Source organism: Halichoerus grypus, chromosome 6 (assembly GCF_964656455.1).
Source record: "Halichoerus grypus chromosome 6, mHalGry1.hap1.1, whole genome shotgun sequence".
Classification (NCBI taxonomy): domain Eukaryota; kingdom Metazoa; phylum Chordata; class Mammalia; order Carnivora; family Phocidae; genus Halichoerus; species Halichoerus grypus.
Window position 1 is genome coordinate 4,065,724 of NC_135717.1, and position 13,292 is coordinate 4,079,015.

At 58.2% G+C, this 13,292-nt stretch overlaps 1 protein-coding gene across 1 annotated transcript; it reads left to right on the top strand.

Annotated features, from left to right (window-relative positions):
• Positions 1–556: 556 nt before the first annotated feature.
• LOC118525342 (uncharacterized) lies at positions 557–10,524 on the top strand. Its single transcript, XM_078074010.1, has 3 exons — positions 557–577; positions 6,787–7,431; positions 7,781–10,524. The coding sequence occupies exons 1-3, from the start codon at positions 557–559 to the stop codon at positions 8,108–8,110; spliced, it is 996 nt and encodes a 331-aa protein (XP_077930136.1). The 3' UTR covers positions 8,111–10,524.
• Positions 10,525–13,292: the final 2,768 nt, after the last annotated feature.

Genomic DNA, 13,292 nt, shown 5'->3' on the forward strand with positions numbered 1-13,292 from the left:
AAGTTCTAAGTGTCCAGCTCCGTCATCTCCCCCGTTGGGGACATGGCTAAGCCCGTTGTGTGTCGGTGGCCTTGGACAAGTTGCTCACCTACAGAGTTGCAGAGCCATAGGGAGAGAACAGGAGAATGAACGGGAACGCTGGGCCTGCCCAGAGCAAGGACAGGGTGGCCACGTGCTGGTGACCTTGGGCCAGGCACACAGTGTCCCTGCAGCAGGAAGGCTACAACACCTCTTCTTCATTCCAGGCTTGCAGGGGCCAGGAGGGGAGGGGCTCGCCAGCCTTGCAGGCAGCTCTGGGTTGGTTCCCCGCTGGGCCAGCTCCAGGAGGCGGAGGAGCGGAGTGCTGGGAAAAGCCCCTTCTGCCTGCCACCCCCTCCCCAGCATGTGTGTAACGGGTGTGAGCTCACAAGACAAATCAATGCCTCTCACTGGTCCCCATGCTTGTCACACACAGAGCAGGGCCCTTCAGGGGTGGGTGGTGGGAAGGAGAGAGCCAGTGATGTCTGCCTTCTCCCTCAGGTCTTTCTGGATTGTTTTTCCACCAGAGAATACCGGCATGAAATTTGGGCAAGGAGGGGTAAGGAAAAGGGGAGGGGGGGTGAGCAAAAGACTTGAAACAAGAGGCTACCCAAATCTCCAAATCACCGATAAAGATAAAAAAGATGCTCAGGGCGGCTGGGTGGCTCAGTCGGTTAAGCATCCAACTCTTGGTTTCGGCTCAGGTCATGATCTCGGGGCCATGAGTTCGAGCCCCGCATTGGGCTCCACACTGGGCTTAAAAAAAAAAAAGATGCTCAACATCATGGGTCAATGGGAAATGCAAATTAAAACCTCTCTGATCACAGCCTCAGCCCCCCAGTGGCATACCAGGTGTTGCTGGGGACAAGCGGTTGCTTGAAGCTTGCAGCTCATGGGGCTAGCATGTCCACAACCACCTGGAAACTGTTCATAATGCCCTGAAAATATGACCCAGCCATTCCCCTCCTAGGTATTTATCCAAGAAAAATGAGTCCATGTGTCCACCAGAAGACATGAGCAGAAATGTTCTTGCATATTCACATATAATATACAGTCACGTAATGTATATTTATTAACACCCCGAATGCACACGAGCAATAGAACAGATAAACAAGGTGTGGCGCATTCGTGCACGGGGATAAACCACCCGGCGTGCTCCGCAACGGGAGTCTCAAGAACACCGTGTCGAATGCAAGAAGCCAGACACAGGAGTAGATGCCGTGTGATTCAGCGTTCACGGAGTTTACGAACAAGGGCGGGAGTCTGTGCTGGAGTCAGGATGGTGGCTGCCCTTTGGGGAGTAGTGACTGAAAAGGGCATGAAGGAGCCTCTGGGAGTTGAAAATGTCTCTTGGTCTGGGAGCTAGGCGTAAGTATTCGGTCTGGGGCAATTCATGCAGCGGCACACTAAGGATGTGTGCACTTTCCCAAGAGTGTAGCTAGTTTGGGAATGTGGCCCACCTCCCCCGGCCTCATCTCACACGCCAGACAAGCTGGCCTCTTGTCCTCAGAGCACCAAACTCCTGCCTGCCTCAGGGCCTTTGAACTGGCCATTCTGGCTGTCTATAATGGACCCTGCTCCCCAGGCACATCCTTTACATTCTGCTTATCCTTTAAGGCTCAGTGTAAATGTCATCTCTTCCAGGAAGTCCTCCCTGATCCATAGGCAAGGGCAGGGCTCTTACACCTCCTGCGTTTCTTTGTCATGCTCATCATAGCTGATAATTAAGTGTATCTGGGTGATTACAGGTTTGCTTTTTCCCCCATGCTCCCTCCATAGGCAGAGACCATATCTGTTTCGGTCACTGCAAGATCCCCAGCTCATGTGTATGGTTAGTGAAGTTTTCAGCTTCCATCTGCAGATGGAAGGAAGGAAGGAAGGAAGGAAGGAAGGAAGGAAGGAAGGAAGGATCAAACCAGTTCTCTACAGAAGGGACAGAGGTGGCAAGAATGGATGTGTTGTCTCTTGAGGGTGTGAGCATCTTGTCCCAGGAGGGTGTGGTGTCCCCCGGACTGCCAAAGCTGATGAGGAATAGGCCTAGGGAGGAAGGGGCTGGCCACCCGAGGGCTCACACCTTCCAGAGGATGTTGGCAGGAGGGGAGTAGGGGTGTCACTGGAAGTCCTCAGGTCTCTGGGCTGTAGCTGACTCACCCAGCCTCTGATAACACTCACAGGTCAGACTCCAGCCTTGTGCTCCAGAGGTCCCCAGGGGAGACACCTGATATCCTGACTCTACGAGGGGCTGACCAGGAGGAGGGGCAATCCAAGCTGAGGGTCTGGCAAGGCTTTCCAGTGGAGGGGTCTTTTTTGGCTGGGCTTTGAAGTTTGAATAGGAGACAAGTGAGGGAGGTCTTGATAGAAGGGTACGTTGGGAGAGCTGAAGACATCTGATGTGGCCTGGGCGCTTTGGAAAGTGAGTCCATAGAAGCCTCAGTGGGGAGACTTGGGCTCAACACCATTTCCATTCTAGACAACACCCAGTCGAGTACCAGGAGGCCCCCAGCTGAGAAAGAGCCCAACTGAGCGGATGGGGTTGGGGGAGCGCACGCGGCATGCCTGCCTCTCTCTGCCCTGTCCCTCCCCCTCCAGCCGGTCAGAGGCCCCTTCCTCACCTCGCCAGCCTCAGCCCTGGCCCAGAGAAGCTCAGCCTGCTGCCGAAGCACACAGCAAAACGCAGCGTTGGGACTCCGCTGCCGCCCAGAAGGCCCGGGGCAGGTGCCTTCACAGAGAAGTAGCCTAGACTCGGGAGCCGGGACTTTGTCCTGCAAGGGTGATGGGGGCTATAGAGGGTGTAGGCGCAGGAGAGGGGCAGGGCCAAGTGTGATGCTTCAGCAGAAAGTTCCACGTAAAGAAAGGGCCCAGGAGGGCTCCAACACAAACTCTGTAGCCTCAGATTCCAGATTTCTCTCTGCGCCCGGCTGAGTAGACACTGGGACTAGAAATACTAGGGTTATAAGAACAATTACGATAATAGCAATGACAGTGACAACCTGTTTGTTCACTTTTCTGATGCCCTACATTTTGCTTTTGTCCCCATGGCAACCCCAAGAGGTGGGCAGGCCGGCTTTCATTATAGTGTTATTGTTGTTGTTTTAAAGATTTATTTATTTGAGTGGGAGAGGGGCAGAGGGAGAGAGAGAATCTCAAGCAGACTCTGTGCTCGATCTCATGACCCTGAGATTACTACCTGAGCCAAAACCAAGAGTCGGACGCCTAACCGACTGAGCCACCCAGGCACCCCTCCTTACAGCTGTTGGTTTCAAAACCCACAGTCGAGGTTGGGGACCTGCCTGCCGTAGGCACAGCCCCCTCCCTTTGGCACAGGGCCTTGCTCACCTGGATGAGGTGATCACCTGGGTGAGGTGAGGTGGTGAGCCCCTAGCTGCGGCCGACTGTTCCTTCCCATCCAGATGCTCTTCACCAGCCCCCGGGAGCCAGGCCCTGTCCTGCTCACTCCTGTCCACTGCTCCAGGAGGAAGGGGCCTTGGTGGTCGCCCAAATCCAGGTGAGGCCCAGAGGAGTGAGGGGACATGCCCAAGGTCACACCCAGGAGGGAAGGATGGTGAGCGGGGTCATGGCTGCCTTCTCCATGATCCTGGGCAAATCACTTTACCTGGAAGGACCTTGATCTCACTTTTTTTTTTTTTTTAAGATTTTATTTATTTATTTGACAGAGAGAGACACAGCGAGAGAGGGAACACAAGCAGGGGGAGTGGGAGAGGGAGAAGCAGGCCTCCCGCAGAGCAGAGAGCCCGATGTGGGGCTCGATCCCAGGACGCCGGGATCACGACCCGAGCCAAAGGCAGACGCCCAATGACTGAGCCACCCAGGCGCCCCGATCTCACTTTTAAAATAGGGGTGAGGGGCGCCTGGATAGCTCAGTCGTTAAGCGTCTGCCTTCGGCTCAGGTTATGATCTCAGGGTCCTGGGATCGAGTCCCTCATCGGGCTCCCTGCTCAGCAGAGAATCTGCTTCTCCCTCTCCCTTTACCCCTCTCCCCTGTCATGTGCACTCGTGCTCTCTCTGTCTCTCAAATAGATGAATAAAATCTTTAAAATAAAATAAAATACAATTGACCTACTCTAAAAAAAATAAAAAATAAAATAAAATAAGGGTGAAAATTTCACGGGGCTGCCAAAGAATGGAGCCAAAGTGTGTGTTGAGGGGTCAGAAAAGTGCCACGTGGGGCCTGGCTGGCTCAGGTGGTAGAGAATGGGACTCTTGATCTCAGAGTTGTGAGTTCAAGCCCCACACTGGGTGCAGAGATTACAAAAATTAAAAAAAAAACAAAAAAACCTTTAAAAGAAAAGTGCCCCATGGAGGTGCCGGGCTGGAAAACGTTCATTTATGTTCCCAGGGAAGAACTGGGGGCAAGTGGCCTCTCTATGACACCTGCCCACGGTCTGCTCTGGGGAAGGAGCAGGAGGCTATAGGGAGGAGGAGAAGGGTGTCCACGGATCAGCTGATGGATTGAGCTTCCTGGCCTTGCCTCTTGCCTACTCCCAGGGGCCGCCTGAGCAAAGGGCAGAGGGCAAAGGGCAAAGGCTTGTGCCTGGCCTCTCCCTGGCCTCCTGGGGCCACTTAGAGACGTTATCTAGGCTCAATCCTGACAGCTGCCTTTCCCAGAGGGCGTGCTGGGTGTGGCACGGGTCTTCCAGGTCAGCATCTGTAAGCAGCCCCCTCACCTGCCCCCACCCTCTGCCCGAACCATCACCCTAGGCCTGGGGGCCAGGGGCAGGTACCTGTTCTAGAGAAAACTCAGGCCTAGGGATCTTTAGCAGCACCCACACTTGGGAAGGGCTGAGCCAGGACTCATGGCCAGGTCTGGCAGGCCCCCAGAGGCGGGAGTGACCGTGCAGCGGTCTGAGCCTTGCAGAGAAGCTGGACCAGAGTCCTCAGGCCCCAGAGCTGCCCTGCCATCTGACACTCAGCTCCTTAGGCCTTGGCAACTCTCTTCGAGGCCTGGGAATTTCTGGGGGACTCAGGAGAATCACAGTCTGTCACAGGCCACTCGTGGGGACCCCTTTGGGTATACCTGGGCCGGTGTTCCCAGTGTCCAGGGTCCTATGGTGGGGGTTCACATGGCCCAGGGCTGAAAAGCAGAACCTTTGCAGCACGCTGGGCCATGCCCTGCCCTCTCTGGGCCTCAGTGTGCTCATCCCCATTATGGAGCCTAGTGGCCTCAGACGGGCATTCCAGGGCCCCAGGGGGACTCGGGACCACCGGATGAGGTGGAATACTGAGTTCTCAGAATCCCACGGCACATCAACGCTGTCCTGCCAAGTGGCCAGGGCTGGAGGAGGTGACCGCTGAGGGTAGAAGAGGATTTTCTCTGCTCAGAATCTGGGTCCAGACAGTGGACTGCAAGACAGAGGCCCAGACACTCCCAGGTTGGGGGAGGGAGCCGGGAAGGGTCTAGATCTAAGCAAATCAGAGGGTGGAGGGCCCATCTGGATACCCCATGTAGGTAACTGCCTGCCCCCATCCCCTCCCCCCCCCCGCCCCGCCCCCAGGTGAGCGTGGTCTGACCCCATTCCCCAGACAAGCCTTCCAGCCTGGGGCGGTAGAGCCCAAGGCCGGCCGGCTCAGCCTCGGGGGTCCGGGCGCCGCCTCTGCCCAGGGCTCGGGGCGCTGAGCGGTGGGGTGGGGTGGGGTGCTATTATCTGGCGCTACCAGGCCCGCGCGGCTCAGGCTTACGTGGCCGCGGCTCTGCGCCTCCCCAGTCCCAGGACCGAGTCTCGGCCGGCAGATAAGCCCGGCGCTCCCAGAGCGCGTCCAGCACCGGCCGGGCCGGGCCGGAGCTCCCCGCGGGGCCCCCTTCCCGCCTCCCCCCTCCCCGGCCGGCCCGGCCCACTTGGCCCAACTTCCTCTCCATAAAAGGCGAGGTTTGGGAGCGCCCGGGGAGGGGGCGTTGGGCTCACACGCCCGGCCGCGGAGCTATGCCTGGGCCGCCCCCCCCCAAGTCCTCCTGCCCCCAGGGAGCCGTCGGCGGCCGGGGCGGGGGGGGGGGGCGTCCCGGATCGGGGAGGTTCTATAAATCCCCGCTCCCCTGCCCCGGGCGTCCCCCAGACCACCATCCCGACCGCGCTGCCCTCCTCCGGACCCGTCCGAGGCCGTGCACTTTGTCCCCACTTTGTGTTTGAACAGTCTGAGGCCCACAGCCAAGCGGGTCGGGGAGCGCCGGGCTGGGCATCTGGGAACATCAGGAACCACCAGCGTGTCCGAGGGTCACACCTTAACTCAGCTCCGCGAGTACGCTTACCAATCATACTTCGTGGGGACTGTCGAGTGCATTTTAATACCTCTAGAGATTGGGCACTCCCTCCCAGGCATACTTGTCACTTGGCTAGCGTGTGACTTTGGGGCGCCCAGCCTCAGTTTCCCCATCTGCTAACCCGGGGAGAGGCTTTCCCTCTCCGGAGTTTGTGCAAATGTCAAGTACAGCACCCAGCCGGCCCGGCGCGGGGTTAGAGCCGGAACCCACTGGGGGCTGGGGGCGCGGGTGCTTCCCGCCCGCACCCCCCTGGCCCCTCCGCGGGGAGCCCGCAGGGCTGCGTTGAGGCTGAGAGGCAGTGGATGCCGAGACAAACAGTGGGTGCTCAATAAATGCAGCGCAGCTCCCCCCCCCCAGGGTGAGTCATCCCGGTCCTGGCCCTGGGCCGGGGAGCAGCGCCCTCGGGTGTCATCTGGCTCCACCCCGCCGTGCGATGTGACCTGGGCAGGGCTCCGCCCCTCTCCCGGCCTCAGTTTCCCGCCGCCTAAGTTCAGGGGAGGGCTGGGCCAGGCCAGCTGGGGGGCGCGGGCGGCCCCCGCGCGGCTCCCCCTCCCAGGCGCGGCCCGCGGTCCCCGCCGGGCCCGGCCACGTCCGCTGCCCACGGGGCCGCCATAAAAGGCAAGCGGCCGCAGGTCGCGCAGCCAAACTTAGTCATCCGGCCCGCGGGCCGCCGGGCTGCGCGCGGCAGCTTCCTCCCCGAACTTCCCGTTTTCCGAGGGGCCCGGGGAGGGGGCCCGAGGTGCGGCCTGGGCCTTTCGAAACGCCTCGGCTCAGCGGCTGGGGGCTTGGCCAGGGGGCGTCCCCGGCTGGCGCTTTCATCCCGGAGCTGCGGGTCGGCGCGGCGCCTCCGGGAGACGCCGGCGAGGGAGGCCCGGGCTGCAGCCCAGATAAATCTCAGCCAGGGGCCATCAGTGCAGTGTGAGAGCCTCCGGGCGAAACCACCCTGCCGGCGTCCCCGGAGCAGGGATCGGTCACGGGTATGGGACGGAATGCAGCGCAAAGGAAGGACGAGCTCGCCGTGCTACAGTGGCGGGCGGTGCGTGAACCCCAGGGGCACCCCTCGAGCTGTCTGCTTCCGGCTCCATGTACAGGCAAAGCTAACTCGACGTGAGGGCAGTCAGGATGGTGGCTGTCCAAAGGTGGGGGCAGGTCCTGAGTGGCTGGGAGGCAGGGACAGAAGCCTTCCTGGGATGGACGTGCTCCCTGAGCTATCCAGGGTGGTGGCCCTATGGCTGCACAGTCAAGTTGGTGACCTGGACTATGGGGAAACTATACCCCAATCCAGAATTGTTAAAAAAGAAAAAAAAAAAGGAATGCACACACAGGACACTCCCATACATTGTTTAGGGTTGTCCACAAAGGTACACAGGCCATAGGAACATGGGAGGGAGTCACTGTTACAGCTTCAGGGTAGAGGTGGGAGGGGGCGCAGGGAGACCCATGGAAAGGTGAGTGTCCACTGATTCTGATCTCCTATATTTCTTTCAGAAAACAAAGCTGAAGGAAACACGGAAAGATGATGACCAGGTCTGGGAGTACGTTGTCGTCCTCTCTGTCCTTTTCCGTGTATTTGAAATACTGCACGAACTTTTCACAATGGAAGGGGGAAAAAAGCACAATGGCGTGGAATCGGACATCGTGGTCAGCCTCTTTGACCCTCAGTTACTTCTTCTGTACAATGGGGCAATCAATAATCCCTTTGGGGAAAGTTTATTGAGAATTATATGCAGTGATGTATGCAAAGTGCTGAGTATGAGCCCGAGGTATATCGTAGGTGCTCCACAAAGGGGTCTGTATGGGGCTTCCCCTTTTCCTTAGCCCCCCCCCCGGAAGAAGGGAGGACTTGCTAGGGTGGGGGGCCAGGGTGGGAAGGTCTTTAGCCCACAGCTCCATTAGGCCAATGGCCTAGCCTGGCCTGGCTGGGAAGGCTTGTGTTTCTGACAAATGGGGCCAGCCAACCCCATGCCCTGCCTGTCCCGTCCTGTCCTGACTGTCCTGTCCCCAAGGCCAGGGTCACTCTAGGTGAGGCTCAGGGCCAGCGTCCCAGCAGGACACAGGCCGGCAGGTCATCTGGCCTTGGATTCCAGGTGGCCGGATCTTCAGGAAGCCTCTGTGGGTGGCAAGGACACACAGGGGTGGTGGGTGCCAGCCAGTCGGTCAACCCTGTTGGGGACACAGAGCCCAGAGAGCCCCAGAGGGCTGTGGGCAACCCAGGCCAGCAGGAAGGAAGGGAGGAGGGTGTAGGGAGGAAGGGAGGAGGGGTTAAGAAAGGGCATCTGGGAAGGGAGAGGGAAGAGAAAAGAGAAAGCAAAAGGACAGTAGCCTGCTTTTCCTCCCACTACATTTGAACTCCCATACGTGGGCACTGCATCTGGGCTCTCTGGTGAAAGCCTCCCATGACCCTCCTGGGGGATGGAGATCCCCAAAGGCAGCAAGGTTACATGACTAGGCCAAGGTGACCCCGCTGAGAAGGGCAGGGTCTGACGGGAGTGTGAGCAAGAGAGACTGACAGGGAGAGAGATTGTGTGGCCAGGGGACAACAGAGCCCTTGGTGGAGGGTTTGAAGCAGCTCAAGTGAAGGGGAGGCCTAGGAGTGAGGAAGGGGGGCGCTGACAGGGGCTCGGGGCAGGACTGAGGCAGGACGGGCTGGAAGACACACCTCTTGGGTGCCCTCTAGCGGGGACATTCTCCTCCCGGGCTAGGCGGCTCTGTGTGTCCAAGAGTCAGGGAGTGACGGGATTCTCCCCATGCGACCCAGCCCACCATAGGTATCCCCCCCATAGCACCTCATTTTCAACCCTCCCTCACCTCCTCAGGCTCTGCCTCACCCCAGGCCTTGCTGGACAAGAGGAGGCCGTGGGAAAGCATCAAGCAAGAGGAGCGTCCTTAGCAGCCCCAGGACCCAGCCATCACCCACCCACCAAGAGGTCTGGCTGCAGTCTCCCAGAGACCCTACTGGGGGAGACATTTCTCTCCTCCTTTTTTAGAGGAGAAATCTGAGGCCTAGAGGGCACACAGGCACCCCCTCTCTCATGCACACGATTGCACTGAGGGCCTGGGCACTCTGAGTCTGAACATCTGGGTGAATGCACTTGGAGCTCAGAGTCCGGGCGCTACAGCTTCTGGGGCTGGTTGAGGAATCTAACCTTCCCTGCTGAAGACCCCGTAACCCCCTCGTCTCTTGCAGACTCCCCCACCACCACCTTAGAATGAAGATCAGATTTCAGCCTGCCCCAGGCGCTCCAAAGTCAAGGTTGACCCTGGAGAAAATAGCTTATACTCCAAATGAAAGACAAATGTTGCTAATTTCCTTTTTTTTTTTTTTTAAGATTTTATTTATTTATTTGTCAGAGAGAGAGAGAACAAGCAGGGGGAGCAGCAGAGGGAGAAGCAGGCTCCCCGCTGAGCAAGGAGCAGGACGTGAGGCTTGATCCCAGCACCCTGGGATCGTGACCTGAGCCTGAGGCGGACCTTAACCGACTGAGGGGCCCAGCAGGTGTCCCCAGATGTTGCTAATTTCCATCAATAGGAAGGTAGGGGCTCTGGGTGGAGAAGGGCTCTGGGGTGTGAGGCCCAATAGGGTGGACTACGACACAGCATGGGGGGGGCTGGGTTTATGGGTATGAACGGCGGCCCAGAGAGTCAGAGTGTAAGGGGTCAGCTGGTGCGGCTGGAAGGGCCTCCAACAGTTTGCCAGGCTTGTAGACTGAAGTTTCAACCAACCCATCCGTGGCCTATACTCAGTGAGGCAGACAGGCCAGAACTTTCCCGGGATAAGTGGGAGGAAGAGGCCCACGGGAGCGACTTATGGGTAACCTGCACACCTTTGGAGGGGCAGTGTCCTCATCCCTGTGCAGGTACCCTCTGTGGGCGGGCAGCAGGGGGTGGTATTCCACTGGCATGGCCTCCTGATCTCAGGGGGCTGATGGAACCCCGAATGGCAGAGGCTGAGCGGAGACTCTTAAGCATCAGAGGCCAGGTGGGACACAGAGATGACACAGAGATGGAGCTATTCCTGCAAAGTACCGATCTGCAGGAGTTTTTGATGGAGCCTGATCACGGTGTTCTTAGGACTGAAGTAGCTGGGCTCCCCTACAGCATCGCTTGGACGATATAATGGGAAAACGCGAGATCTGGTGGACAGAGACCCGACCGGAGCCCCCACAGTCTAGAATTTCTAGGCTTGAGAGATGTTATTTAGTGCATGAATAAAGAAACGCATGTACTGGTTACCGGGCCACACATTTGTACTTTCAACTTGCTGACAGCTGTAATCACAAAGTTTCCTTTGTAATTCTATGCATTTTATTTTATGAATTTAAAAGCATCACTCCAGGGGCGCCTGGGGGGCAGGGCACAGTCAGTTAAGCCTCTGACTCTTGGTTTTGGCTCAGGTCGTGATCTCAGGGTCCTGGAGTGGAGTCGGGCTCCATGCTCAGCGGGGAATCTGCTTGAGACTCTCTCTCCCTCTGCCCCTCCCACTTGTGCTCTCACTCTCTCTAAAATAAATAAATAAATCATTAAAAAAAAAAGTGCATCATTCTGACCAAGTGTCTGTCCATGATGAATGGATAAACAACAGGTACATGCAACGAGATATAATTCCACCTTTTTTTTTTAAATTTTATTTACGTATTTGACAGAGAGAGGCAGAGAGCACAGCAAGGGGTGTGGCAGGCAGAGGGAGAGGGAGGGCAGACTCCCCGCTGAGCAGGGAGCCCAATGCGGGGCTCGATCCCAGGACCCCAGGATCATGACCTGAGCCGAAGGCAGACGCTTAACCAACCGAGCCACCCAGGCGCCCCATAACTCCACTTTTAAAGGGAAGGGGATTGTGACAAGTGCTAGGACATGGATGGGCCTTGAGGACATGATGCTGAATGAGTAAGCCAGCCACTAAAGGAAAAATACTGTACGAATTGCGCTGGCATGCCGTATCTCAAGTTACTCGGAAACAGAAAGTACAAGGGTGATTACCAGGGGGGTTAGGGGAAAGGAGAATTTAAAGGATACAGAGTTTCAGATTTGCAAAAAGAGAACGTTCTGGAGTGCTGTTTCACAACAGGGTGAATACTTACGACTAAACTCCCCAGTTAAAATTGTTTAAGATGGGACATGTTATGTTATTTTACCATAGTTTTAAAAAGGCAGGATGCAATAAAAACACAACTTAAAGGCTTCAACATTTTTGAAAAAGCATGATTCTGAGAAGGGGTCCCTAAGCCACCCTTAGGTGCTAAAGGCGACCGCAAGATCCCCGGCACCCGAAAGGTTAAGAGCCCCGGCGCCTCCTATTGGCCGAACCTAGCAGGAATTCCGGGGGCGACCAGGGATTCTGGGAATCGTAGTTTGCAGCCCCCAGCCGGAGCCTCGCAGTGAAGGGTGGGCTTGGAGCCCGGAGACAATGGCTGCGAGACCGGCATCGGGGCTGGCGGGGAATTCGCGGGATGCGAGCTCAGCGCGCCCGTGCCCACGCTGCAAAGGGGCAGCCTCGTACACGGTCACGGTCACGCAGACCGGGCGCACACACCTGTCCACTTGCACCTCGCGCGGCACGTGGCGCCCCGGTTTGCAGTTTGCATCTTTTCCGATCTAACTGCCCACCCGAGCATCTGCGGGTCAGGCGGGCAGCTGCCCCCTTGCTCTTCTCTGACACATTCCCGCGGGAGCAGATGCCTTGGCAGTGACCGTGGGAAGGATGTGCAGGCTACAGGTGCCCGGGGAGGAGCGTGCCAGTCAGAGGGCACAAGCTAGTGCAAAGGCCCTGAGGCAGGAGCCTGCGTGGCCACTAGGGTGGATGGGGGAGAACGGCAGGGGACGAGGTAGGGTTGGCCTCGTTGGCAACGATGAGGCCTTTAGACAAGACACCGGCCGGGTCTTCCAGCTGCGCGCAGGACCGCTGCCTAGGGAATCGAGTGACACTGTTCCCTCTGGGGCTGCCGCTGAAGCCTCGAAGTGACTCAGCGGAATTCCCGGGAGCTGGGGGCGGCTGGGAGGGATGCTCCAAAGGGGCTGGGGAGGGGCGTTGCCCGCGCAGAGGCCCCACCCCCAAGCTCCCGCGGGCCGCGGAGCACAACCGCTCCGGAGTTCTCCGCCCACCGGCTCCGGGCTGCCTCCGGCCCCATCCCCGGGCGGGGTTGGTGGTGGGATGTGTCCTGAGGATTTAGGGAAGAAGTAGGGAGCTGGAAACCCGACCTGGGGAGGGGGCAGGAGGACGGGCATTTCTCCCACCCTCCTGGCACCTCCATCCCTGAGCTTGGCCTCGGCTGTCGGTGGGGCCGACTGGAAGGAACTGGCGTGGGGTGGGGGCTGGCTGTTTCTAGTTCCGGGACCCAGGCCTTTGGAAGGGGTCTGGGTGGACCGAGGTGGCCCGGTCTGAACTCCCTGCTGACTCAGCCGGGTCAGGCTCTCTCGGGGACTAACTCCCTTCCTCTAAATAAAGGGAATTGTTCAATAAACAGACCTTAAAGGATGATCATAAATTCCCCGGTGGCACACTGGGCGTGCGTGTGTGCGCGCGTGTGCACGCGCGCGCGCACTTGCAACGTCCCCATATCCACCCGGGCTGGGGCAGGCTTGAGTGGACCAGGGCAGCGGCACCAATATTCTAAGAACCGAACCTCTGTTTTCCAATGAATAAAATGGGTATGAGGACCCCAAGAATGAGGCTTGCTGGAGTTAGCGGCAAGCTGCGCGCTGCCCACCTAATTCACCGCAAGAGCCACCCTGGTCCTTGCACCCAGGGGCAGCTCGACTGGGAATGCGAATAACTGTCTGCATGGCCCAGCTCCAACGTGCCTCCGTGGGGAAGCTGTCCACGACTACCAAGACAAAAGACACAGCTTGCTTCCTCCTAGGCGCGGGAGAGGAGGGGACCCCACCCAAGACTCCGCAGCGCTCAGGGACCCAGCGCCATCTCTACCTCCGGATGGGGCTGCGGGGCTCCTGACGGCCACCAGGTGGCGCTAGAGACGCGCCTGCTTCGCCAAGCTGGGCGGGG